At 45.1% G+C, this 27,469-nt stretch overlaps 1 protein-coding gene across 6 annotated transcripts in view; it reads left to right on the top strand.

The window, feature by feature from the left end:
- The window catches only part of LOC127579658 (netrin receptor UNC5C-like), a 401,675-nt gene that overhangs the window by 294,244 nt on the left and 79,962 nt on the right, over positions 1-27,469 (top strand). For all 6 annotated transcript variants that reach the window (XR_007957712.1, XM_052032614.1, XM_052032612.1 and 3 more), the window contains exons 3-4: positions 3,564-3,707; positions 10,388-10,491. Coding sequence is in view for 5 of the 6 variants with exons in the window: in XM_052032614.1 (XP_051888574.1) it covers positions 3,564-3,707; positions 10,388-10,491 (248 nt within the window). In the remaining variant the exon portion in view is untranslated. The remainder of the gene's footprint in view (positions 1-3,563; positions 3,708-10,387; positions 10,492-27,469) is intronic.

Here is a 27,469-nt window from a genome sequence, read left to right as displayed (position 1 = left end):
CCTCTCACCCTTAACCCATGCCCCCTAGTTTTGGACTCCCCTACCCTGGGGAAAAGACTGTTACGGTCCACCTTATCCATGCCTCTCATGATTTTAAACACTTCTATAAGAACAATACAGCACAATACAGGCCCCCCCCCCCTCATTCTCCTACATTCCAAGGAATAAAGACCCAGCCTGGCCAACCTCTCCCTATAACTCAGGCCCTCTATTCCTGGCAACATCCTCATAAATCTTCTCTGCACTCTTTCCAGTTTAACCACATCTTTCCTATAACAGGGTGACCTAAACTGTACACGGTACTCCAAGTGCAGCCTCACCAATGACTTATACAACTGCAACATAATGTCCCAACTCCTGTACTCAATGCTCTGACTGATGAAGGCAAGTGTGCTGAACACCTTTTTCACCACCCTGTCCACCTGTAATGCCACTTTAACAAACTATACACTTGTACTCCTAGGTCCCTCTGTTTAAGAGGCAACAGAGAGGAAAAGTTTAAAAAAAATAAATCTAGCATTTTTAAAGTCAAACAAAGAATCAAATTCTACAGTTGTATATTTTCTGTGTTTGAGACATTTACCAGCAATAATTAACACCTATTTTGTTATTAGAAGTGTACTGACTGAAAGTAAAATTCCACAGCTGCAGGAAGTCTGAAATAAAAATGGAAAATCTGGAAATACTCTGTAGTCGGGCAGCATCTGTGGATGGAGAAACAGAGTGAGGGTTTCATGTTGATAATCAGAATTAAATCATTGACCAGAAAAGTTGACTCTGCTTCTCCCTGCACAGATGCTGCCTGACCGATTGAGTGTTTCCACCATTTCCTATTTTTACTTAGGCTATTACCCGAGTATTGCAACTTTAGACCGAGGAAGTGAAACACATCTGCCTTCTAACAAGATCATGTCTGATCTCTACTGCACCATCTGAATATGCTTTGATTTCCTTAATATTCAGAAATCTATTATTCTCTGTTTGGAATAAAGTCAGTGCCTGAGCCTCCCACAGCCTTCCGAGGTGGAGAATTCTGAAGATTCATCATCCTCTTAAGTGAAGAAGTTTCTCTTCATTTCAATCCTAAGTTTCCTCAGAACACTTGTTCCGAGACTGTGACCCCAAGTTCTTGACTCCTCATCTGGGGGATACAACATCTCCATATTTACTCTGTCGAGGCCTCCAAGAATTTTGTGCTTTGAACATGTCACCTCTCATACTTCTAAACTCGAGAGAAAAGAGGCTCAGCCTACTCAATCTCTCCTCACGTGACAGATCCTCCATCCCAGGAGCCAGCTTGGTGAAGATTCATTTGCTCAATGACAGATATGTCCTTCTTTAAATAAGGAGACCAGAAATGGGGAAATGGGACACGCTCAAGTTGACAACTTGGTTAGTTGGGCTGAAGGGCCTGTTTCTGTGCTGTATAACTCTGTGACTAATTATAAACAATACTCCCAATGTGGTCTCACTAAAGCCCGACATATTTGGGATAATCATCTTCCTTTCTGTAATCCAGGGAACACAAGGTTAGTTTATGTGACTCTCCTCATGCAGACTGTACTCACAATGAGGAGGCTCGCTGCTTGAGTCACTGGGACAATCACGTCGACTTTAGCTGATGTTTTGCTTGGGAATCACTGGGGTTCATCTTTGAAGGAACAGTAACTCTGGGTTTACTACACAGGAGCTATGAAGTACAAAGTTCCCGGACTTAATGACTAACTCAGCTCACCAAATCAGTCAGCTCACTCCATTGTTGGACGTCACGTCACCCAGTCTTGCTGCACTCCCCCGCCCTTATATTAGGAGTCACCCTTCTGGTCCTGCACCTGATGCAGAATTAGAAACCACATTGAGTTCAATGGTGCTTTTGGGCTGTGGGTGAGGTGACAAAGGGGAGCTTAATCTACATGTTTTAAATGATCTTGCTTTAGTTTAATGTTTTAAATTATTCATGTGCTGTTCATTAACTTCTATTTACATTATTAAAGTTTTAATAAGTTTTAATTATTTATTTTAATTTTACTTGTTCTGTATGTCTCTAGTGTAAGAAATGATGGAGAGCTTTCACAGCCCCTTCCCCGCCTCTGCCGCTTGCCAAAGTCTGTCAGGGTGATGTGAGGAGGGTATCCTGACTGCACTATCTAAAGTCCAGCCACTATCCGGACCGACCCTTGTTCTGAGATTGCGACCCCAAGTTATCAATTCCTCAGCCACGGGGAAACACCCTCTCCGCATCCACCCCACTGAGGTCTCCAAGACTTCTGGGCTTTGATCAGGTCCCCTCTCATTCTTCTAGAATCTGGGGAACAGGGGCAACAGAGGGCCATCGTGCTTGGTCCAGGTGGGGGTGAGTGTCAGGGAAGACCATGGGTAGAGACTCCAGATGGAGCAAGATCCGTCCCATAGAATCGCAATCACCCAAGTGGCTATTCAGTTTCTGATAGCTTTGTAGCGTCCCATTCTCCTGTTGCTTGGTGTCATGGAGAGATGCAGCATGTAAACAGGCCCTTCGGCCCACTGAGTCCGTGCCGACCATCAACCACCCTTTTACACCAATCCTACACTCGTCCCATTTTACCCTCCCCACATTCCCATCAACTCCCTCCCAGATTCTACCCCTAACCTACGCACTAGGGGCAATTAACCTACCAACCTGCATGTCTTTGGGACATGGGAGGAAATCAAAGAAGCCCACACGGTCACGGCAGGAACGTGCAAACTCCACACAGACAGCGCCCAAGGTCGGGATTGAACCCGGGTCTCCGGCGCTGCGAGGCGGCGGCTCTACTTGCTACACCACTGCCCTGGTCCAAACGCCATCACATTTTCAGGTGCTCTATCTCTAGCCGAAATCAATTCCCCTCCTTGCTCAATTTTCCCATGCCCTGCAAACATTTTGTCTGACATACATACATACATATCAACAGATGCAGGAATTGGAACACAGGTAGACTACTCTACCTCTCAAGCCTACTCCACCTCTCAAGCCTACTCCACCTCTCAAGCCTACTCCACCTCTCAAGCCTACTCCACCATTTAATAGATCATGGCTGATCTATTTGTAACCTCGTCTCCATATTTGCACCTCTGACCCTCTTGCTTATCAAGAGTCTATCTACCCTGGCTTAAAAACATTCAAACTCTCTGCTTCCTCTGCCTCTTAAGGAAGAGAGTTCACGACTATCAGAGAGAAGATATTTCATCTCGTCTCTGTCTTAAATGACATTGCTTATTTTTAACAGTGACCCCTAGTTCTGGGAATCCTCCATAAGAAGAAATATCCTCTCCACATCCTCCCTGTCACGACCCCTCAGAATTTTCAAATGTTTACCCAGTTCATTCCCGTTTGAAGACTAAATTAAATCTGCACCCCCACCCCCCTCCAGTGTTGTATTGAGGAGGCACCTCAGGCTAACTCTAGAAATCATTGCGTGACCATTGAAGTGGTTCCCAGGTTTTACTTCACTATGACTTCGAGCTATAGGCCCAACAGGTCATCAACCTGCTCCGGATTTGAACTGAGGTTAACGACTTGAACCCTTTCTTGTGACCGACAGGGCTCATCGTGAGAGAAGTGAGCATCGAGATCTCCAGGCAGCAGGTGGAGGAACTCTTTGGGCCGGAGGATTACTGGTGCCAGTGTGTTGCGTGGAGTTCCTCTGGAACCACCAAGAGCCACAAGTCCTACGTCCGGATTGCATGTAAGTGTTGCCACAAAACATCAGAGACTAGTTCTTGCTCTTTAGGAAAAAAAGCTCTGGAATGGCCTTCAATCTCCAACCAACCAACTTGGTTGGATAAGTTTTAATTCCATCCCATGCCCCCCAACAAATCTAAGCACAAGAGGTAAAAACAGCAGATCTTTTATCTCAGCAGCACTTTACTGCACTAACCTCATATCCCTCAGTTCCCTTAATGTTCTACCAACCTCTGTCTTGAATACACTCAGAGACTGCGCAGTAACAACCCTCATGGGTCGTGAATAGAAAATATTCATTACACTCCAAGTGAAGATATTTCTCCTCAGCTCTGTCCTGAATGGCCGACCCCTAATTTTGGGATTGTGACCCCTGGCTCTGGACACCCCAGCCAAGGGAAATATCAACTTCACATCTACCCTGTCAAGACTTGGAAGTATTTTATGTGCATAAATATGATCATTTCTCATTCTTTTAAACGCCAGAGGACTAGGAAGCAGAGATGTTAAAAATCCTTAAAAAAAATCACTAATTATTTTTAACGCTTCTGACTCTTCTCCAGGAATGGCCATTAATGCAGTCCTGAAGAGTTGGATCCCCAATCATTAAATTATGTAACACATAGTAGTTTAATAGATATTATTTTGCAAAAAGCAAGGGCTCATCAGGAGTCCATGGTTTATCAGGTTTCCTCACACACACACACACACACACACACACACACACACACACACATTGACATACATACACACACAAACACACATACACACTCACATACACTCACACAAACACACAAGGGTGTGTTTCTGTGCTGTATGACTGTGTTCTGATGCAGGGTTTCGACCCTAAACGTCCCACAGATGCTGCTCGACCCTCTGAGTTCCTCCAGCAGATTGTTTGTAGTGTGGCTCTGGATGGTACAGACCAAAATTCTTTAGGGGCAGAACAGGGACCCACACCAATCAGTCTTGTTCTTGTTGATAAGAATGATTGGTCTCATTTTCTTTAAACTTACTGAAGTTTTTTTTGAAGCAACTCAGTGAGGAAACTTTTAAGTTCAAGTCCCAAAGCACATCGGCATAAACTGTTGCTTTGAGATAGCACAGAATGCAGTAATTGGTCCCCTACCTAAACCATGGAAATTGTATGTAGACAAGACAGACAAAATTACAAAGAAGTAATACTGATCTTATAGAGGTGTATAAAATCATGAGGGACATAGATAGGGTGAACACACACAGTCTTTTTCCCAGGATTGGGGAATCAAGAGAGCATAGGGTTAAGGTGAGAGGGGGAGAGATTTAATAAGAACCTGTGGAGCAACTTTTTCACCCAGAGGTTGGTCCGTATATGGAACAAGCTGCCAGAGGAAGTGTTGAGGCAGGTAGAATAATGACATTTAAAAGGCACTTGGACAGGTACATGGATGGGAAAGGTGTAGAGGGATGTGGGCCAAACATGGGCAAATGGGACTAGCTTAGATGGGAATCTTGGTCAGCACGGACCAGTTGGGCTGAAGGGCCTGTTTCCGTGCTGTATTACTCTATGACTCTTTGACTTCTTATTAATAATGGTAATTTGCAAAGGTCTGAAGGCATATTTGCTTCTGGAGAGAAAAGCAATTTAAATTATTTTTAAAATATTACTTAAAAACTCTTTATCGCTGTTGAACAACTTGGCTCATGTTGAGAATTAGTCACTGTCCTTTCTCTGCCATCAGCCGTTGTACAGAGAGGGCCGGAGAGTGAGCAGGAAGGGACTCAGTACTGACGGCTCAGAGGGTGAGGGGGCTGCTTCACTCCCTGTCACACCAGGGACCAACACTTGGCCCATTCCAGCCCAGGACTGGTCCCACCAGTCCCCTCACAGCGGGCAGGCTGACTCCCCCAAACCCTCACAGGTGACCCACAAGCCCACCGTCACTGTCAACCCCTGACCTGAGCTCCCACGCACCGATCCCTCCACAAACTCCGTGCTCCCTCACAGCACCGAGACTGTTGTTTGTTACTGTCTCTCTCCCCCTTCCAGACCAGGCGTCCAGAACAGGAAGAGTGTGTGAGGGAGGGAAAGAGAGAGAGAGAGAGAGAGAGAGAGAGAGAGAGAGAGAAAGACAAAGAGAATCAGTGTGTGAGGGCGAGAGAGTCAGTGTGTGAGGGAGGGAGAGAGTCAGTGTGTGAGGGAGGGAGAGAGTCAGTGTGTGAGGGAGGGAGAGAGTCGGTGTGTGAGGGAGGGAGTGTGTGAGGGAGGGAAAGAGAGAGAGAGAGAGAGAGACAAAGAGAATCAGTGTGTGAGGGCGAGAGAGTCAGTGTGTGAGGGAGGGAGAGAGTCAGTGTGTGAGGGAGGGAGAGAGTCGGTGTGTGAGGGAGGGAGTGTGTGAGGGAAAGAGAGAGAGAGAGAGAGAAAGACAAAGAGAATCAGTGTGTGAGGGCGAGAGAGTCAGTGTGTGAGGGAGGGAGAGAGTCAGTGTGTGAGGGAGGGAGAGAGTCGGTGTGTGAGGGAGGGAGTGTGTGAGGGAGAGAGAGAGCCAGTGTGTGAGGGAAGGAGAGCCAGTGTGTGAGGGAAGGAGTATGTGAGGGAGAGAGAGTCAGTGAGTGAGGGAAGGAGTGTGAGGGAGAGAGAGAGTTAGTGAGTGAGGGAGTGGGGCAGAATATGATGCAAACACGACGGTAGCAGTTGAATATTGTGGAAACTCACGTTGGGCCTTACCCAGTTTGCGACATTCAGAGAACGGTTCCGGCAAAGCTCACGTCTGGAGGTGCAGTGAATCATTGTACCTCACACTCAGCTGTTGCTGTTGAAATACTCTCCACAGATTCCTGACAATCCTTACACAGTCTGACCCAACTTAACTATTCACAGGATGCATCATGCAGGAGGCCAGCATTTATTTCCCATTCCTAACAGGCTGGGAGTGAGCCACCCTCTGCAGCTGCTGCAGTCCATATGCTGGTTTGTATCATTAATCCCCAAGTCATCCAAGTTACCGATGCACCATAGGAAGCATCCTATCTGGATGCATCACGGCTTGATACGGCAACTGCTCTACCCGGGACCACAATAAACTGCAGACAGTTGTGGACACAGCCCAGCGTGTCACGGAAACCTGCCTCCTCTCCGCGGATTCGGTCTATATCTCTCGCTGCCTTGGTGAAGCAGCCGGCATAATCAAAGACCCTACCCACCTGGGTCATCCCTCTTCTCCCCTCTCCCATCAGGCAGGAGATACAGGAGCCTGAGCACACATACCACCAGGCTCAAGGACAGCTTCTATCCCACCATTGAATGGTTCCCTTATATGATGAGACGGACTGTTGACCTCACAATCTACCTTGTTATGACCTTGCACCTTATTGTCTACCTGCAATGCACTTCCCTGTAGCTGTGCTCTGTATTCTGTTATTCTTTTTACCCTGTACTACCTCAATGCACTGTGTAATGAATTGATCTGTATGAACAGTATGCAAGACAAGTTTTTCACTATACCTTGGTACAAGTGACAATAATAAACCAATGCCAATACCAATCTCTGAGGGTTAAGGCTGAAGCTCTGTAGGGCTGAGATCACATTAAGATGATACTTGGTAAGGTGGGCAAATTTCCCTCCCCAATGTCACTTTACAGATCGTTCCCGGGTTACGAACATCCAACTTATGGACACCACCTACCTACGAACAAGCTCTCAGAATATTGTTAAATTCAGAAGTCCTACATACCTACATACGTTCCTTCTTACAGATGACAGAACTAGTTTCCTCTCTCTCTCAGCTTTCAGTAATTGTTCTTTCTTATCAGTCTTATGTGCTTTTGAAATCATTCATTACAAGGCTGTGGAGGTATGGTTATCATATCGAGTGACTTTTGTGCTTTTCCAATGTATGGATGGTTGAAGAGAAAGGTTTGAAGGAAGTAACTGTTCCTGAACCTGGTGGTGTGGGACTTCAGGCTTCTGTACCTCTTCTCACAGCTGCCATCGGGCAGGAAGTACAGAAGTCTGAAGTCCCACACCACCAGGTTCAGGAACAACTACTTCCCTTCAAATATTGTGTTCCTGAACCAACCTGCATAACCCTAATCACTACCTCAGTATAGCAACACTGTGACCACTTTGCAGTACAATTGACTTTGTTTATTTTAGTCTAATTATGTTCTTTCTTGTATAATTAATGTTTAATTTATGTCTGTCTTGTGAATGTTGTCTCTGATGCTATGTGCCTGTGATGCTGCTGCAAGTAAGTTTTTCATTACACCAGTGCACACGTGGACTTGTGCATGTGACAAAAAACTCAACTTTGACATTGTTTGGACTAAGGACGTTTGTTAAAACTGAACCTGTTTGTAACTCAGGAACAGCCTGTTGTTTTTGTGACACTCCAATGCCATGTATTCCCCATTTTGGGGCTGGTTCTTTCACACACATCCCTGGTGAGATTCAACCCACATCTCCAGATTACTGGGCTGCAGTGTAGCCATTAATGCTGCCTCACCATTACTCTGCCTGTGAGAATGAGTGATTATACAGAAACACACCTCTCTCTTTTGATATTTTAGATGTCCACCCTGTTTAAAATAAACTCACACTCTCCTCGGACTCTTGAAAGGCCATTCTCTGTGTCAAACGTGAGGTCAATAAGTAACGGGTAGAAAAGGTGTAACTCCCAATATTCACACTCCTGGATGAGAACAACTTTTTATTTGTTCATGGGATGCAGACAATGTCGACAATGCTGCCGTTTGTTGTACATCCCTCCTTGGTGGTGGTCACAGATACCCACACCACATTTAAGAAGCACTTGTATTTAACAAGGACTTGAATCCCCAAAGCATAGAAGGCTCTGGACTTCAATTAGGTAAATGGGAATAGTATAGATAGGTACAACAGGCAGCATGGACATTGTGAGTTGAAGGGCCTGTTTCTGTGCTATATGTATGTATCTACAACTCCATGACCCAATTGTCCCCAAGCTAATTGTCAAGGGATCTTTAGATCAGAATCAGAATCAGGTTTACTATCACTGATGTATATCGTGAAACTTGTTGTTTTGTGGCAGCAGTACGGTGCAAGACATAAAATTATTATAACTTACAAAAATAAATAAATAGTGCAAAGGAGGAATAACGAGGTAGTTCATGAGTTCATGGACCGTTCAGAAATCTGATGGCAGAGGGGAAGAAGCTGTTCCTGAAATACCCCTGAGAAACAACATGGTCTTAGTTTAAATCTCATCTGAAACACAGCACCTTTGACACCACAACACCTACGCTGTCCTGCACAGGTGCAGGAGCAAGAGGTCTATTTTGCAGTCTCTGGAATAGAGCATGCTTTGAACTCAGGTATGTACTATAGAGTCATAGAGTCATACAGCACGGAAACAGGTCTTTCGGCCCAACTGGTCCATACCGACCAAGATGCCCCATCCAAGCCAGTCCCATTTGCCTGTGTTTGGCCCATAACCTTCTAAACCTTTCCTATCCATGTACCTGTCCAACTGTCTTTTTAAAGGGCATGCATTTAAGGTGAGAGGGGGTAGATTCAGAGGAGATGTGAGGGCTAAGTTTTTTACTCAGAGAGTGGTGGATTGCCTGGAATGCGTTGCCTGATAAGGTGGTGGAGGCAAATTCATTGGGGCTTTTAAGTGGGGCTTGGATGGGCACATGAATGAGAGGAAAATGGAGGGAAATGGGCATTCTGTAGGTAGGATGGATTAGCTATGTCGGCACAACATTGTGGGCCGAAGGGCCTGTCTGTGCTGTACCGTTCTATGTTCTATGTTCTAAAGTTGTTATTGTACCTGCCTCAACCACTTCCTCTGGCAGCTCATTCCACATACATACCACCCTTTGCGTAAAAAGTTGCCCCTCAAGTTCCTATTAAATCTTTCCCCTCTCACCTTAAACCTGTGCCCTCCAGTTCTTGATTCCCAAACCCTGGGAAAAAGACTGAGTATATTCACCCTATCTATATACACCTCTATGCAATCACCCCTCAGTCTCCCACCCTCCAAGGGAAAAAAGTCCTAGCCTGTTCAACCTCTCCATATAAGTCCCTTGAGTCCTGGCAACAGCCTTGTAAAGCTTGACTGCACTCCTTCCAACTTAGTAACATCTTTCCTTACCAGGGTGACCAAAACTGAACAAGTGCAGCCTCACCAATGTCTTGTACAACCACACCAATGACCTCCCAACTTCTACACTCATGACCTGACTGATGAAGGCCAGGATGCCAAAAGCTTTCTTCACCACCCTGTCTGCCTGTGACTCCACTTTCAGGGGACCATGTACCTCAACTCTAAGGTCCCTCTGTTCTTCGACATTCCCCAGGGCCCTACCGTTCACTGTGAAAGTTCTACTTTAATTTGACAAAATGCAACACCTCGCAATTAACTGAATTAAACTGCATTTGTCTTTCCTCAGCCCACTGACCCAGCTGATGAAGATGCCCCTGCAATTTTTGATAACTTCCTTCACTGTTCTTTCACTGTGACTTTGGATAACCTTCCCCCTGCAATTTTTGACAGCCTTCTTCAATGTCATCTACTGACCTACAGCTCATGAAGGCAAGGTAGACCCAAGGCACTGTAGATGCTGCTATTCATATCCCCAAGCTATGTCACTGCAGCTTCTCACACCTGTTTGCAATTACTTCAGCAGGCCAGAGATTAAAATCTGTCTAATCTGTTGTCCAGATCTGCGGAAGACCTTCGAACAGGAACCATTAGGCAAAGAGGTATCAATGGAGCAAGAGGTGCTTCTTCAGTGCCGTCCCCCTGAAGGTATCCCATTGGCTGAGGTGAGTGTCTGTCACAACTTCCTCCATCTATAATTGGTTGCTCAACCACCCTGAACTGGATTTGCTCCAAGGTTAATGGAAAACCATAACTTTAAACAAATACAGCATAATATGATTAATGAGTTGTAATAAATTAGTTAGTCTGTGCTTCTGGCTACAGAGGTTGATCGGGAAAGATTAATGGATTTGAATTTAGTTAAAGCATACTGCTCAGTTGTACTGTGGGGCTGCTTTGATGCACAAGAAATTCTGAAAACTTTGGGACCATCCATGCTAGAAGTTTTGACCATTCAGTGACCCAGCAGGCTCCGTAGGAAAGGTGAGCTTCCCAACTTAATTGCGTGTGATACAGGAGAGTATATCACCTGACTACCTTCCGACAACAACCCCATAACTGCCACATTTTCCCACCATTAGTGTTGTGTAACCCCTCCATGTTACGGAGAGTTGGAAACCACAAGCAAATTAACTTTCTATTATTGAACATAGAACAGTACAGCACAATACAGGCCCTTTGCCCCACAATGTTGTGCCGACCTTTAAACCTCGCCTAAGACTATCTAACCCCTTCCTCCCACATATCCCTCTATTTTAAATTCCTTCATATGCCTATCTAGTAATCTCTTGAATTTGACCAATGTACCTGCCTCCACCACCACCCCAGGCAGTGCATTCCATGCCCCAACCACTCTCTGGGTAAAAAACCTTCCTCTGAAATGGGTGTGCTGTGGCTGGTAGTTCCGCTGCCTCACAGCTCCAGATACCCAGGTTCAATCCTGACCTTCAGTGCTGTCTGTGTGGAGTCTGCACGTTCTCCTTGTGACCACAAGGGCTTCCCCCAGCTGCTCTGGTTTCCTCCCAAATCCCAAATATGTGCAGCTTGGTAGGCTGACCCAATGCAACGATGTCATGGAGACACAAGAGACTGTAGATGCTGGAATCTGGAGCAACAAACAATCTGCTGGAGGAACTCGGCGGGTCGAGCAGCATCTGTGGGAGGAAAGGAATTGTCGACGTTTTGGGTCAAAACCCTGCATCAGGGCAGATTGCTTGTTGCGATGACATTATACCACTCCTCTCCCAAGAAACATTCTTATCAATAACCAAATGCAGATCGATTTTCCCTTATTTACCAGTTGATTGCTTAACTTTATGTTACAATTCTGAGTGCCATGCTCCTCAAAGAGTTTACTGAAGAACAGAGAGATGATCCCTAATTCACAGAAAGTTCTGAAAATGCTTATTCAGTGATTCAGCTTTGACGGTTCCACATCTGAAAATTGATTCTGAGTAAACATTACAGTAATTACAGAATCAACAAAACAAAGTGCTGCCCTCAAACACATTGAAAATGTCCTCTGCTGCATGCATTAAATGAGGAATACATTTGGCTTCAATAGATCCAGATTTCAGAAGTGGAGATTATTGCGCCTGTGTTTATATTCTGTGCTTTCATCATGAAGAACAGAGGAAGAATTGCTATTCCACTATGTTTTTTAATTAAATCTCTGGGTCTGGATGTCCCTGGCAAAGCTGGTATTATTGACGATTATCTGTTGCCCTTCAGAAGATGACAGGGAGCTTCCTTCTTGAACCACTGCAAAGTCAAACTCGAGTTTATTGTCATATGCACAAGTCCATGTGTGCACAGGTGCAATGAAAAACTTACTTGCAGCCACATCACAGGCACATAGCATTAGAGACACAACATTCACAAGTAAAACGTAAAGTAAACATAAGTTATACAAGATTATACAACAAATTAGAACAAAAAAGATGAGGTTCATTGTAGTGCAAAGTGGTCATAGTGGAGAAGTGATTTGGGTTGTGCAGGTTGATTCAAGAACTGAATAGTTGAAGGGAAGTAGCTGTCCTTGAGCCTGGTGGTGTGGGTCTTCAGTCTGTGTAGTGAAGGTCACCCCTCCAGTGCTATTAGACAAGAAATTCCAGGATCTAGACCCAGTGACAATGAAGGAACAGAGGATACATTTCCAAGTCATGTCAGTGATGTATCTTACACACAGCTGCTTCCTTTGCCCTTCCAAAGGGTGGAGATCATGGATTTGGGAACTGGGGCCACCCTAGCTTGGCATCTGGCACTGCAATGCCTGAGAGCTGTAGAAATCCCCTAGAGGAGTACAGTGTAGATTTACCAGAATGATATCTGGACTCCAAGGGTTAAATTACGACGATAGATTCCAGACTTGAGTTATATTCCTTAGGGTTTAGGAGATTAAGGGCGTAATTTGATTGAGAATTCCAAGATATTGAGGGTGGACAGAGGGAAATGATTTCCATTGGTTGGGGGATCTTGGACCTGAGGGCAGTCAGGAGCCAGGGGTTCAGGAGGGCCGGAGAAGTTTGGAGCCCATCTGCAGATAGTAATTGATGATGGGTCAAAGAGCCACAGAGTTATACAGCACGGAAAACAGGCCCTTTGGCCCAACTTGTCCATGCCGACCAAGTTGCCCGAAGTTACCCATTTGCCTGCATTTGGCCCATATCCCTCTAAATCTTTGCTATCCATGTACCTGTCCAAGTGTCTTTTAAATGTTGCGATTGTTCCCGCCTGTACCACTTCCTCTGGCAGCTCCATACACCCACCACCCTCTAAGTGAAAAGGTTGCCCCTCAATGTCAGAATCAGGTTTATCATCACTGATATATGTTGTGAAATTTGTTGTTTTGCGGCAGCAGTACAGTGCAAGACATAAAAATTACTATAAGTTACAAAAATAAATAAATAGTGCATAAGAGGAATAACGAGGCAGTGTTCATGGGTTCGTGGACCGTTCAGAAATCTGATGGTGGAGGGGAAGAAACTGTTCCTGAAACATTGAGTGTGGGTCTTCAGGCTCCCGTACCTCCTCCCCGATGGTAATAACGAGAAGAGGGCATGTCCCAGGTGGTGAGGGTCCTTAGTGATGGACACCGCCTTCTTGAGGCACCGCCTTCTTGAGGCACCGCCTCTTGAAGATGTTCTCAATGGCGGGAGGATTGTGCCCATGATGCAGCTGGCTGAGTCTCAGGTTCCTTTTAAATCTTTTGCCTCTCACTTTCAGCCTATGTGCCCTAGTTTTTGACTCCCCTACCCTAGGGAAAAGGCTGTGACCATTCACGTTATCCATGGCCTTAGTGATGCTATGAACCTCTATAATATCACCCCTTAGCCTCCTACACTCCAGGAAAAAATCCCAGCCTATCCAGTCTCTCCTTGTAACTCAAACCCTCCAATTCCGATAACAAATCTTGTCTGCACCCTTTCCAGTTTAATGACATTAAATGGTCATTTGTTAATTCAAATTTTTGTTACCTGATGTTTACAGGGATCAGCCATAGTCTTGTAAAAACCTAGCATAGTCACCCACAAGGATGACTTTAACAGAATTTTCGATATCTTGCTGTCGGAAACTGTAATTCAGGATGACTCAGTGGAAAGTGTAGACCACAATGGTGCTGTGACACAAGCAAGCCCTCTGAGCTGAAATAAGTATCACGTGGGAGTATTTTTAGCACTGAAGTGCAAGATTGATTGTGTTGTCTTGGTATAGACATGAATTTCTGTTTGAACATATGAAAGACCAACCCTCTTTAATTATTAAATTTTATCTGCGCCGTAAACTCAGACATGTTTTGCCTTTTCCTACGCAGATCTGCATATCACTAAAATATTAAAGACCATTATCCCTTCTTCATTGAATAAATAACTGGTGTTTGTTCATCACCCAGGTGTTGAGATTTAAGCGACGCACAGTGCTTCAAGGGTTGAATTATTAACAACTCATAATGCCACCTTTTCTTCATATTCAAACTGGAAACACTCCTTCACTGAGGTCTCCACTGATTCCAAGTTAAGGTGCATCTGGGAATGTTTAAGTTTAACCTTTGAAGATAACCGTGGGATTTGCACTGAGGTGTAGACTGCCATTACCTTATACAATGCATTAGTTCATGCACTTAATGAGATGAGTTGGCTGAGTTCAGGCTGGGCCAGGGGTTTATTCAGAGGCAACCTCTGAAAATGACTTGGTTTGACAATTCCATACAAGAGGATATGCAAGCAGCCACGTGTTGCTTGTGAGGGCATTCTGAATTAGATGCCACTTCACAGTCAGAATGCCAAGACACAAGTTACAGGGAAGGAGACTCCCCCTCAGCCAGTTATGCACCATTGGTAATTGGTTTAATATTGTCACGTGTACTGAGATACAGTGAAAAGCTTTTGTCTACATGCCATCCAGACAGATCATTCCAAACATAAGTACATCAGGATAACGCAAAGGGAAAAGCAATAACAGAATGCAGAATATTGTGTTACAGTTACAGAGAAAGTGCAGTGCAGGTAGACAAATAAAGTGCAGGGTATTGGTATTGGTATTGGTTTATTATTGTCACTTGTACTGAGCTACAGTGAAAAACTTGTCTTGCATACCGATCCTACAGGTCAATTCATTAGACAGTGCAGTTACAGTGGGTTAGTACAGAGTGCATTGAGGTAGTACAGGTAAAAACAATAACAGTACAGAACAAAGTGTCATATCTACAGAGAAAGTGCAGTGCAATAAGGTGCATGGTCACAACAAGGCAGATCGTGAGGTCATCTTCCATCTCATCGTATAAAACTCACCTGGTTCACTCATAAAGAAAGAAATCTGCTCTCCTTACCTGGTCTGCTCTATACCTGGTCTATATCTGTGGAGGCTGATACGTTGGTCAAGGTCAAGAGATTGTTAGGTAAGCATATGGAGGAATTTAAAATAGGGGGATATGTGGGAGGAAGGGGTTAGATAGTCTTAGGCGAGGTTTAAGGTCAGCACAACATGATGGGCTGAAGGGCCTGTATTTTGCTGTATTATTCTATGGTTCTATGGTTCTAAAACTTGTCTTGCATACCGATCGTACAGGTTAATTCATTACACAGTGCAGTTACATTGAGTTAGTACAGAGTGCATAGATGTAGTACAGGTAAAAACAATAACAGTACAGAGTAAAGTGTCACAGCTACAGAGAAAGTGCAGTGCAATAAGGTGCAAGGTCACAACAAGGTAGATTGTGAAGTCATAGTCCATCGCATTGTATAACAGAACCGTTCAATAGTCTTATCAGAGTGGGGTAGAAGCTGTCCTTAAGTCTGGTGGTACGTGCCCTCAGGCTCCTGTGTCTCCTACCTGATGGAAGAGCAGAGAAGAGAGAATGACCTGGGTGGGTGGGGTCTTTGATTATGCTGGCATCTTCACCAAAACAGCGAGAGGTAAAGACCAAGGAGGGGAGGCTGGTGCCCATGATGCGCTGGGCTGTGTCCACAACTCTCTGCAGTTTCTTGTGGTCCTGGGCAGAGCAATTGCCGTACCAAGCCGTGCTGCATCTGGATAGGATGCTTTCTATGGTGCATCAATAAGGGGCCATGATGAGGTTGATTGAGAGATCAAGAGTTCATCTTTATCGTATAAGAGGTCCATTCTAGAGCCTTTTAACAACAGGATAGAAGCTGTCCTTAACCCTGGTGGTACCTGTTCTCAACATTTTGTATCTTCTGCCCGATGGGAGCGGGTAAGAAGAAGGAATGACTGGAGTGAGAGAGGTCCTTGATTATGTTGGCTGCTTTCCTACAAGCACTTTCAAAGCTGCGTCAGCAAAGGCGTTAGGCAAGAAAGGAAGCCCTCGCATTTCTGTAGTGCTTTCCACATCCTTCCCAGTCTTTATAACTGCTGAGGTTCTCCGGGAACGTAGACACTGTTGCAATGATGGAAATGTAGCAGCAAATTGTGGCACAGCGAGCTCTCACAGGCAGGTCTGTGATAATGACAAAATAAAACTGTATTAATAACAAATGATAAATAAATATTGGCCAGGCTTTCTCATAATAGTGGCCCATCCAGTCCATGCTGGTACCCAACAGAACAAACCTATCAGCCTTATATCCCCTCATCTAATTTCCCAGTAACACTTAAACCTACTTTCCCTGTCGTTCTCATCAACCTGCCCCCTTTGGTTTGTTTGCCACTAATCTACACAAAGGAGTAATTTGCAGTGAGAAAATAACCTATCAGCACATCTTTGGGGTGTGGGAGAAAACTGGAGCACCCAGGGGGAACTCAACCAGCCTCAGGAAGAACGTGCAACAAACAATCTGCCGGAGGAACTCAGCGGGTCGAGCAGCATCTGTGGGGGGAAAGGAATTGTTGATGTGTCGGGTCAAGACCCCTATCTCAGGACTTGCAAACTCCACACAGACATCACCCGAGGTCAAGGTTGAACCATGCCTCTACAATGATTAACAAATCCCGAAGAGAAGACAAAGAATTTCTGCACGGACAAAGGTAGCTTAAGTGAGTGGGCAAGAATTTGGCAGATGGAGTATAGTGTGGGAAAAATGTGAGGTTGTCAACTTTGGAAGGAAGATGTGGAAAAGCAAATTATTGTTTAAATGGGGTGAGATGAATCTGGGGTTCGCGTGCATGAAACTCAAAGGGTTAGCCCACAGGTAATGCAAGTGATTTGGAAGGCTAATGGAATGTTGACCTTTATTGCAAGGGGTATGAAGTAGGAAAGTTTATAAGATGATGGTGAGACTGCGCCTGGAGTACTGTGTAAAATTTTGGTCTCCATATCTAAGCAAGAATATGCCCTCACTGAAAACTGCAGAGATGGTCACACCTCTGATTCCTTGAATGAAGACGTTGACGTAAGATGAAAGGTCAAGCAGGTTGGGCCAAAAGTCATTACAGCTAAATAATGAGGGGTGATCATATTCAAATTCACACAGTTCTGAAGTGGATGGACAGGGTGGACGGTGAGAGGATGTTTGCCCTTAGTGGGAGTACATAGAACAGGAGGGCATAATTTCAGAATAAGGAGTCACCCACTTAATATGGAAATGAGAAGGAATTTCTTCCCTCAGAGTGTTGTGAGCCTTTAGAATTTTCTACCTCAAGAAGTCTGGGGGCAAAGTGAGTCACTATATCTAATCCATTGACTGACGGACATTTCGAATGTAGAACATAGAATTGTACAGCACAGGAACGGACCCTTCGGCCCACAATGTCTGCACCGAATACAATGCCAAATTAAACTAACTCTCTTCTGCCTGATCCATATCAACTCCATTCCTTGCATGTGCATGTGTCTATCTAAAAACCTCTTCAACACCACTATCGTATCTGCTTCCACCACCACCGCCCCTGGCAGCCCATTCCAGGCACCCACCACTCCCTGTGTAGAAAAACTTGCCCCGCACATCTCCTTTAAACTTTCGTCCTCTCACATTAAATGAATGTCCTCTAATACTTGACGTTTCTACCCTGGGAAAAAGTATGAAGGGACCATTAATAGATCTCCATTAACGAGATTAATAGATCTCGATCTAACGCAGAACGAGAGGCCAAACTGCACAGGGCAAATGAGATCTTAAAGAGAACATTGATTAGATTTGAAAGCCAGGATAAGTTATACGCTGCCTTTGCAGTTACAGAGAGAAACTTTCCATCTGAAGGGGAAGTCCAGAATTTTCACCACACCATAGGAAGGACGTGATTGCACTGGAGAGGGTGCAGAGGAGATTCACCAGGGTGTTGCTTGGAATGGAGTGTTTCAGTTATGAGCCTCGAGAAGAGGAGGTTGAGGGGGGAGATCTGATTGAAGTATACAAAATTATAAGGGACATAAACAGGGTGGAAGTTAGGAAAATTGTAGACATCAAAAACTAAAGGACATGCCTAGCGTAAGAGAGGAAAAGATTAGAAGGGATATGAGGAAGAATTTTTTTCACCCAGAGAGTGGTTGGAATCTGTAACCCACTGCTTGAGTTTAAGAAGTGTCTGGATGATCACTTGAATCACCAAGGCATGGAAGGCTATGGATCGTGCTGGTAAACGGGATGAGTGCAGTTAGATAGTTGAAGATTGGCATGGATATGATGGGCCGAAGGGCCTGTTTCTGTGCTGTATAACTTGATTGCTCCACTGTGGCATTAACTTCACATCAAGAGCCCAGCCACTGAGGGCTAATGTGAGGAAAGCTCTTCTTCAATATGGAACGAGCTGCCAGAGGAAGTGGTTGAGGCAGGTACAAGAACAACATTTAAGAGACACTTGGACAAGTACGTGGATAAGAAAATATTAGAGGGAGATGGGCCAAATGTGGGCAAATGGGACTAGCTTAGATGGACATCTTGGTTGACATGGACAAGTTGGGCCGAAGGGCCTGTTTCCATGCTGTACTATTCAATGAATCTAGAAAGGAGAATGGATATCTGAAGCTCTCTCCTCCAAAAAACCCACTGACGTTGGGGCTCAGTGGAAAATTCGAAAACAGAAATCTTTTGGGTTGAAGTATTGGCTATGGTGTGGCAGCTGGATGAAGTTAAAGGCACAGCTGAGCCATGATTTAATTAAAACTCAAAGGCTGTGCTTATTCCTGTGTTCCTATCACCACTGAGACAAATTTGAGGGTGACACTGAAAAAGAACACAGTGATCATCTGTGGGTCAAGCTAAGACAACAGGCTCAAATCCCACTGCCGGTAGTGAGGACGGTGAGAATTAGGAGCAGGATTAGGTCACTCGACCCCTCAAGCCTGATCCTATGTCACACAGCCGGAGTTGCCATCTTTTGGAGGTGGTATTAACCTCTCAGTGCGTACAAAGGAACCCATAGCAGAGGGAGAGGAGAAGAATTCTCACCAGGATCTCACACAGTATCTACTCTTCAACCAAGATCACTCATCATCACATCGCTGACTGTGGGAGCTTACTATGTATGACAGCTGCTGTATTATCTACATAGAGTCAGCACAATGGGCCCTTCAGTCCATCATTTCCCTGCTGTCTGTTCTACCACATCTGTACTCATCTGATTTGCCTGCATTGGGTCCTTACCTTCCAGGCTTTGACAAGAAGGCCATAAGACATAGGAACAGAATTAGGCCATTCGACCCATCAAGTCTGCTCTGCCATTCAATCATGGCTGATTTACTTTTCCCTCTCAACCCCATTCTCCTGCCTTCTCCCCGGAACCTTTGACGCCCTTACTAATCAAGAACCTATCAACCTCTGCTTTAAGTACACCCAATGACTTGGCCTCCACAGCCGTCTGTGGCGGTGAATTTCACAGATTCACCACCCTCTGGCTGAAGAAATTCCTCCTTATCTCTGTTCTAAAGGGACATCCTTTTATCCTGAGGCTGTGCCCTCTGATCTTAGACTCTCCCACTGATGGAAACATCCTCTCCACGTCCACTCTCTCCAGGCCTTTCAATGTTCGGGAGGTTTCAGTGAGATTTCCCCCCCACCCCCTCATTCTTCTGAACCAGTGAATACAGGCCCAGAGCCATCAAACTCTCCTCATACATTAACCCTTTCATCTCCAGGATCATTCTCATAAACCTCCTCTGGACCCTCTCCAACACCAGCACATCCCTCCTTAGATATGGGGCCCAAAAATGCTCACAATACTCCAAGTGTGGTCTGACCAATGATGATTCAAGTTCAGCAATGAACTGCTCCATTCTGCTCCTCTTATTCTATTGAAGGACATTATGTAGAATGAAAACTTTAATTTCTGTCTCAAACTGTTCAGCTGCTTCTAACTGAGCCAATGTACTAATACAGCCACACTGCCCAATAATTAATGATGGATTGCTGTAGTCTTAACAAAAGCACAATTTAAAGTAGCATTGTCCCAGGAGATTACACCTGCACAACAGCTCGTTTTGACTTCATGTCCCTCTGGTGAGGAAAGGGGGGAGGAGACAGCTAAGCTTAGTCCAATTACTTGGTGATCGTCGCCCTGAGAGTTATGGACATAATTGGCACATTTGTTCAAATTAACTCTCAGAAGTTGCTGCTCGATTTTCAGGAGAATGCAAACGTCAGCTGCTAGAAAGAAAAGAGCTGAGAATTGGCAAACGAACAGATTCAAAATATACATTAATTCTTAATAGACCTGTGCAGGCTTGGTTTTAAAGAGTGCAAGTTAAAAAAAACACAGATAAACAGGGAAGGCGCTGAAATTCTCAAGCACTTGATCAGCCTGTGAATTATTTAAAAAGGTGGAGTTATGTTGGCCGATTGTTGACAGCTTCTGAACTTGGAGAAGGTACGGAGAAGAATTCTGAAAGCAAAATACCATTGGGGCTTTGTGGAGCTGGTGAGAATCATGCCAGGTGCAAGGTGAAGCTTTTGGCCAAGTGCTGTAGTGTTTGATTTGGATATTCCTCGATGAATGCTCAATGCCAATCCCTGACCCAGGAATCAAGGCAAGGGTTTAGTGGTAACTGGTAATTGGTTTATTATTGTCACATGTAACAAGATGCAGTGAAAAGCCTTGTTTGCATGCCATCCAGACAGATCATTCCAAACATAAGTGTTTTGCATCGGTCTTCACCGTGGAGGACATAAGCAATGTGCCCATTAGTCAGGAGTCTCACGAATTGGAGCTGAGTTCAATTGAGATTAATAGGGAGAAGGTGCTTGGAAAACTAAAGGGGCTTAAGGCTGATAAGTCTCCCGGACCGGATGAGGTGCATCCCCGGGTTCTGAAGGAGGTGGCTGTGGAGATAGCGGAGGCGTTGGCGATTATTTTTCAGGAATCGATAGATTCTGGCATGGTTCCGGAGGACTGGAGGGTAGCGAATGTAGTTCCGTTATATAAGAAAGGTGGGAGGCAGCACAAAGGCAATTACAGACCTATTAGTCTGACGTCAGTGGTGGGAAAATTATTGGAGTCTATCCTCAAGGAGGAGGTTACCGAATACCTAGAGGCGCAAGGCAAGATAGGACCTAGTCAACATGGTTTTGTGAAGGGGAGGTCCTGTCTGACCAACCTATTGGAGTTTTTTGAAGAAATCACAGGTAGGGTGGATAAGGGAGAGGCGGTAGATGTTGTGTATTTAGACTTTCAAAAGGCCTTTGATAAGGTGCCTCACAAGAGACTGATTAATAAGATGAGAGGTCATGGAATTATGGGCAGGGTAGCAAAATGGGTGGAGAATTGGCTGGTTGGCAGGAAGCAAAGGGTGGAAATAAAAGGATCTCGTTCTGGTTGGTTACCGGTTACTAGTGGTGTGCCGCAAGGGTCGGTGTTGGGGCCTCTCCTTTTTACCTTGTACATCAATGATTTGGATGATGGAATAAATGGTTGTGTGGCTAAGTTTGCGGATGACACCAAGATAAGTGGAGGAGTAGGGAGCATAGAGGAAATAGAAAGAATGCAGAGGGACCTAGACAGTTTAGGAGAATGGGCAAGAAAATGGCAGATGAGATTCAATGTTGAGAAATGTGCAGTTGTACACTTTGGAAGTAGAAATAAGCGGGTAGATTATTATCTAGAAGGAGAGAAGATTGATAGTGCGGTAGTACAAAGGGACTTGGGGGTACTTATACAAGATACCTTAAAAGTTAACCACCAGGTTGGATCGGTGGTTAAGAAAGCGAATGCTATGTTGGCATTCATCTCGAGAGGTATAGTGTATAAAAGTAAGGAAGTGTTGATGAGGCTCTACGGGGCGCTAGTGAGGCCTCATTTGGAATACTGTGCGCAGTTTTGGGCCCCGCATCTTAGGAAGGATGTGCTGACGTTGGAGAGGGTTCAGAGGAGATTTACGAGAATGATTCCAGGAATGAAAGGGCTTAAGTACGATGAGCGTTTGTCGGCTCTTGGACTGTACTCGCTGGAGTACAGAAGGATGAGAGGGGACCTCGTAGCGACATTTAAAATGTTGACAGGTAAGGATAGAGTAGATGTGGCTAGGCTGTTTCCCTTGGTGGGCGTGTCCAGGACCAGAGGGCACAATCTTAGAATTAGAGGGTACAGTTTCAAGACAGAGATGAGGAGAAGTTTCTTTACCCAGAGGGTGGTGAAATTGTGGAACTCCTTGCCACGCACAGCAGTGGAGGCCAGATCAGTGGGGGTGTTCAAGGAGGAGATAGACAGATATCTAAATAGTCAGGGTATCAAGGGATATGGGGATAAGGCTGGCAAATGGGATTAGAATAGTTTTTTTTTTCTCTCTCTTTTTTTCCCACCCCATTTCTTTTTCCCTTTTCCTTGGAGCAGACTCGATGGGCCGAATGGCCTGCTTCTGCTCCCTTATCTTGTGATCTTGTGATCTTGTGATAAGTACATTGAGGTAGTACGAAAGGAAAAACGATAACAGATCATGCCATACATAATTACATCGAGGTAGTAAAAAGGAAAACAGAATGCAGAATAAAGTGTTACAGTTACAGAAAAAGTGCAGTGCAGGCAGACAAGGGCCACGACAAGGTAGATTGATAAGATAAGATTTCTTTATTAGTCACATGCACATAAAAACACACAGTGAAATGCATCTTTTACATTGAGTGTCCTGGGGCAGCCCACAAGTGTCGCCACACTTCCGGCGCCAGCATAGCATGCCCACAACTTCCTAACCCGTATGTCTTTGGAATGTGGGAGGAAACCGAAGCACCCGGAGGAAACCCACGCAGACACGGGGAGAACATACAAACTCCTTACAGAGAGCGGCGGGAATTGAACCCGGGTCGCTGGCGCTGTAATAGGGTTACGCTAACCGCTACACTACCGTGTTCAATAGTCTTAAAACAGAGGGATAGAAGCTGTCTTTGAATCTGGTAGCACATGTTCTCAAGGTTTTGTATCTTCTGCCTGACGGGAGAGGGGAGAAGGGAAAATGTCCGGGGTGGGAGGGGTCTCTGATTACGTCGGCTGCTTTCCCGAGGCAGCAGGAAGTGTAGACATGGAGTCCATGGAGGGGAATGGAAGGCTTCGACTTAGCATCTCAAGAGATAGACGGCACTGCAGATCATGCAGGCCTGCCTCAGTACATCAGTGAGAGATGGTGGCTGCAGAATTTCACCACAAACACAAAGGCAAACCCAGCAAGTCTTTAGTAACTGAAATTAATTCTGATACACCCAGGATTTAGCCAACCTTTCACTTTATGTTTCAACCTTGTACTGAAAAATAATGACATCTGAAAGTTGAAGCAATCTGAGCAAAAGTAGGATGACTAAACTATCACAGAAGTCATGTCACTGCACTGCCATGGTATCGGTGGGTGAGGAGATGGCTTCCCCCAGACAGGTCACTGTAGTTTAACTGCGCCTTGTGCTGATAACCATGCTGACTCTGTCCAATCAGGGAAGGAGCTTATGTTTCCAGAATGCCTTCATCATCTGGCGACATCGCAATCCCTCCCAGTGGCCAATAAGGTGAAGTCATTCATATATCTTTTACCTTATGATTCAAAGACACCTGTAACAGTACCACTTTATTCTGCATTCTGTTATTGTTTTCCCTTGTACTACCTCAGTGCACTGTGTAATGAATTGAACTGTATGATCGGTATGCAAGACAAGTTTTTTACTGTACCTCGGTACAAGTGATAATAATAAACCAACTTAATTCTGTTCACTTCCCCAGTACGATAAGACAGAATGTCAATCCTCACAATCTGCCTAGTTGATCTCACAATCTGCCTAGTTATGACCTTGCACCTTATTGTCTAACTACACTGCACTTTCTCTGTAACGGTAACACTTTAATCTGCATTCTGTATTGTTTTACCTTGTACTACCTCAATGCACTATGCAATGAAATGATCTGTATGAACAGTATGCAAGGCATAATCAGCCAACGTAATCATCCCAGTCATTCTCTCTTCTCCCCACCTCCTGTCAGGCAGAAGATACAAAAGTCTGAAAGCACGAACCACCAGACTCAAGGACAGCTTCTATCCCGCTGTCGTCAGACTATTCAATGGACCTCTCACACACTAACAGATAAACTCTTGATCTCCCAATCTACCTCACTGTGGCCTTTGCACCTTATCTGTCTACCTGCCCTGCACTCTCTCTGTAACTGCAACACGATATTCTGCATTCTGTTTTTCTTTTACCCACCTTATGTACGGCATGATCTGTCTAGACAGCACACAAACAAAAGTTTTTCACTGTGTCTCAACGATTCAGGAACAGCTTCTTCTCCTCCGCCATCAGATTTCTGAACGTTCCATGAACCCATGAACACTACCTCGTTATTCCTTTTTGTTTCTCACTACTTATTTTTGTAATTTATACTAATTTTATGTCCTTGCACTGTACTGCTGCCGCAAAGCAACAAATTTCACATCATATAAGTCATTGATAATAAACCTGATTCTAATTCTGAAACTCCCAGGTTCAGGATCAAACCCAGGTCACTGGAGCTGTGAGGCAGCAACACTCCCTGTTGCTCCACTTTTGCTGTCATTGTTATGCTGTGGTGAAAACGTGCACAGTAAGCTCTCACAAACAGCACTGTGATGAGGATATCAGTGGTCAACATTCTGGTGTCAGACTCTGGGCCGATGATGTCCGTTGTGCAGAGATGTGCCAGTGTGGTGAGACGTGGGCGCCACCACAGCGCAATGCCACCACCTGGTGATGGTGCACAGTAACTGCCTGGAAGGAAATGCCAGCCTGTAAATCGAGGGCAAAAAAACAGGCTGCGGGAGGAACTCAACGGGTCAGGCAGCATCTGTGGAGGGAAGTGGACAGTCAACGTTTCCTTTCCGTAGATTAGAACAGTAGCAGGGAGACCGCCAGTAGAAAGGGGAGGGGGGGAGGCGAAGCATGTGGAGCAAGAGCTGACAGGTGATGGGTGGATCCAGGTGAGGAGGGGTGACGGGCAGATGGAGGAGGGGAGGGTGGGAATAGCGACAGAGGCCGGGAGGTGATGGGTGGAGGTGACAGAGAGCCGCAGATGGTGGGATTTGATAGGAGAGGAAGGTGGAGCGTGGAATCAAATTGGGGAGGGGAGGGGTGTTGGGCAGATATAAATTGAGGGCTTTTTTTCCCAGATGACTTGAATTATTGAAACTTGGATAACATAAAATACATATTGTGTCACCCTGCTGTAGGAAAGATGTTATTAAATTGGAAAGAATGCAGAGGAAATTTACCAGGATGTCGCCAGGACTCGAGGGCCTGTGTTACAGGGAGAGGTTGGACAGGCTGGGACTTTATTCCTTGGAGGGTAGGAGACTGAGGGGTGATCCTATAGAGGTGTATAAAATCATGAGGGGCATAGAAAGAATGAATGCGCACAGTCTTTTTTCCAGGGTTGGAGAATCAAAAACTAGAGGGCATAGGTTTAAGGTAAGAGGGGACAGATTTAATAGGAACCTGAGGGGCAACTTTTTTACACAGAGGGTGGGCAGTTTATGCAACGAGCTGCCAGAGGAAATGGTTGAGGCAGGTACATTAACATTTAAAAAACACTTAGACAGGTACGTGGAGAGGATCAGCTTGGATGGGGCATCTTGGTCAGCGTGGACCAGTTGGGCCGAAGGGCCTGTTTCCGTGCTGTATGATTCTATGACTCGGTAAAACCTTTGTCTGTGCATCTTATCATTTCCTTTCTTCGACAATGCCACAGTCCCAGGCCCACACAACCCCACACAAAATGCATCTGAATTCTGTGACTGACAATGTGCTTCACAACATCAGCTGTTGTTGCAAAACAAGGATAGATCCTCCCCAAGTTTCGACGGGGTTCCGTTCCTGTGTGAAATGTTCGTAACCCCAACAGTTCACAAGTCAGAATTGCAGCCGCGAACCAAATTCCTACCTGGCAGAAGATGCCTGCAGCTGGCAAATCCATCGCACCAGTCTCCCAAACCCTCGGTCATACGTACGTGTTGTACGGAAGTCGGGTGTTCGTAGCCCAGAGAGAACCTGTAATTGGAGAGCAAATTAGAGATCAGTAGTTACTTGGAGACCTCTCTCTGGGCTTTGGTCACCTGTATGTACCCCAGAGTGTCAAAGTCAAAAACGAGTTTATTGTTATGTACACAAGTCCATGTGTGCACAGGTGCAATGAAAAACTTACTTGCAGCAGCATCACAGGCACATAGCATCAGATAAGTACCATTCACAAGAAAAACAAATAATTGGTAATTTTTAAAATTGATAAATTCGTTTATTATTGTAACATGCACTGAAGTTCAGTGAAAAACTTGTCTTGCATACCGTTCATACAGATCAATTCATTACACAGTGCATTGAGGTAGTACAAGGTAAAACAATAACAGAATGCAGAATAAAGTGTTACTGTTACAGAGAAAGTGCAGTGCAGGCAGACGATAAGATGCAAGGTTACAAGGTAGATGGTGAGGTCAAGAGTCCATTTTATCGTACTAGGGGACCATTCAATAGTTTTATAACAGCAGGATAGAAGCTGTCCTTGAGCCTGCTGGTACATGCTTTCAGGCTTTTGTATCTTCTGCCCAACGGGAGGGGGGAGAAGAGAGAATGTCTGGGGTGGGTGGGGTCTTTGATTATGTTGGCTGCTTTACCGAGGCAGCGAGAAATGTAGACAGAGTCCACGGAGGGGAGGCTGGTTTCCGTGATGTGCTGAGCTGTGTCCACAACTCTCTGCAGTTTCTTGCAGTCCGGGGCAGAGCAGTTGCCGTACCAAGCCTTGATGCATCTGGACAGGATGCTTTCTATGGTGCATGGATAAAAATTGATGAATGTCAAAGGGGACATGCCAAATTTCTTTAGCCTCCTGAAGAAGTAGAGGCGCTGGTGAGCTTTCTTGGCCAAACATAAATTATACACAATTTTTACAAGAAAGAACACAATTAGAGCAAAAATAAACTGTCCATTTTAGTGCAAACTGATCAAAGTGGTCATAGTGTTGCTAAACTGTGGTGATTAGGGTTTTGCCGGCTGGTTCAGAACCGAATAGTTGAAGGGAAGTAGCTGTTCTTGAACCTGGTGGTGTGGGACTTCAGGCTTCTGAACCTCCTGACTGATGGGAGCTGCGAGAAGATGGCATGGCCCGGATGGTGGGGACCTTTGATGATGGATGTTGCCTTCCAGAGGCAGCACCTCCTGTAGATTCTACCGGTGGTGGGGTTCAGCTCCTGACAGTTTGGTTGGGTCATCACAATTCCAAGGGTGAAGCTGAGATGGTGCACCAGAGGAGTGCACCACA

Source organism: Pristis pectinata, chromosome 2 (assembly GCF_009764475.1).
Source record: "Pristis pectinata isolate sPriPec2 chromosome 2, sPriPec2.1.pri, whole genome shotgun sequence".
Classification (NCBI taxonomy): Eukaryota; Metazoa; Chordata; class Chondrichthyes; order Rhinopristiformes; family Pristidae; genus Pristis; species Pristis pectinata.
The sequence above is the reverse complement of the archived record's forward strand: the minus strand, read 5'-3'. Positions and strand labels throughout refer to the sequence as shown.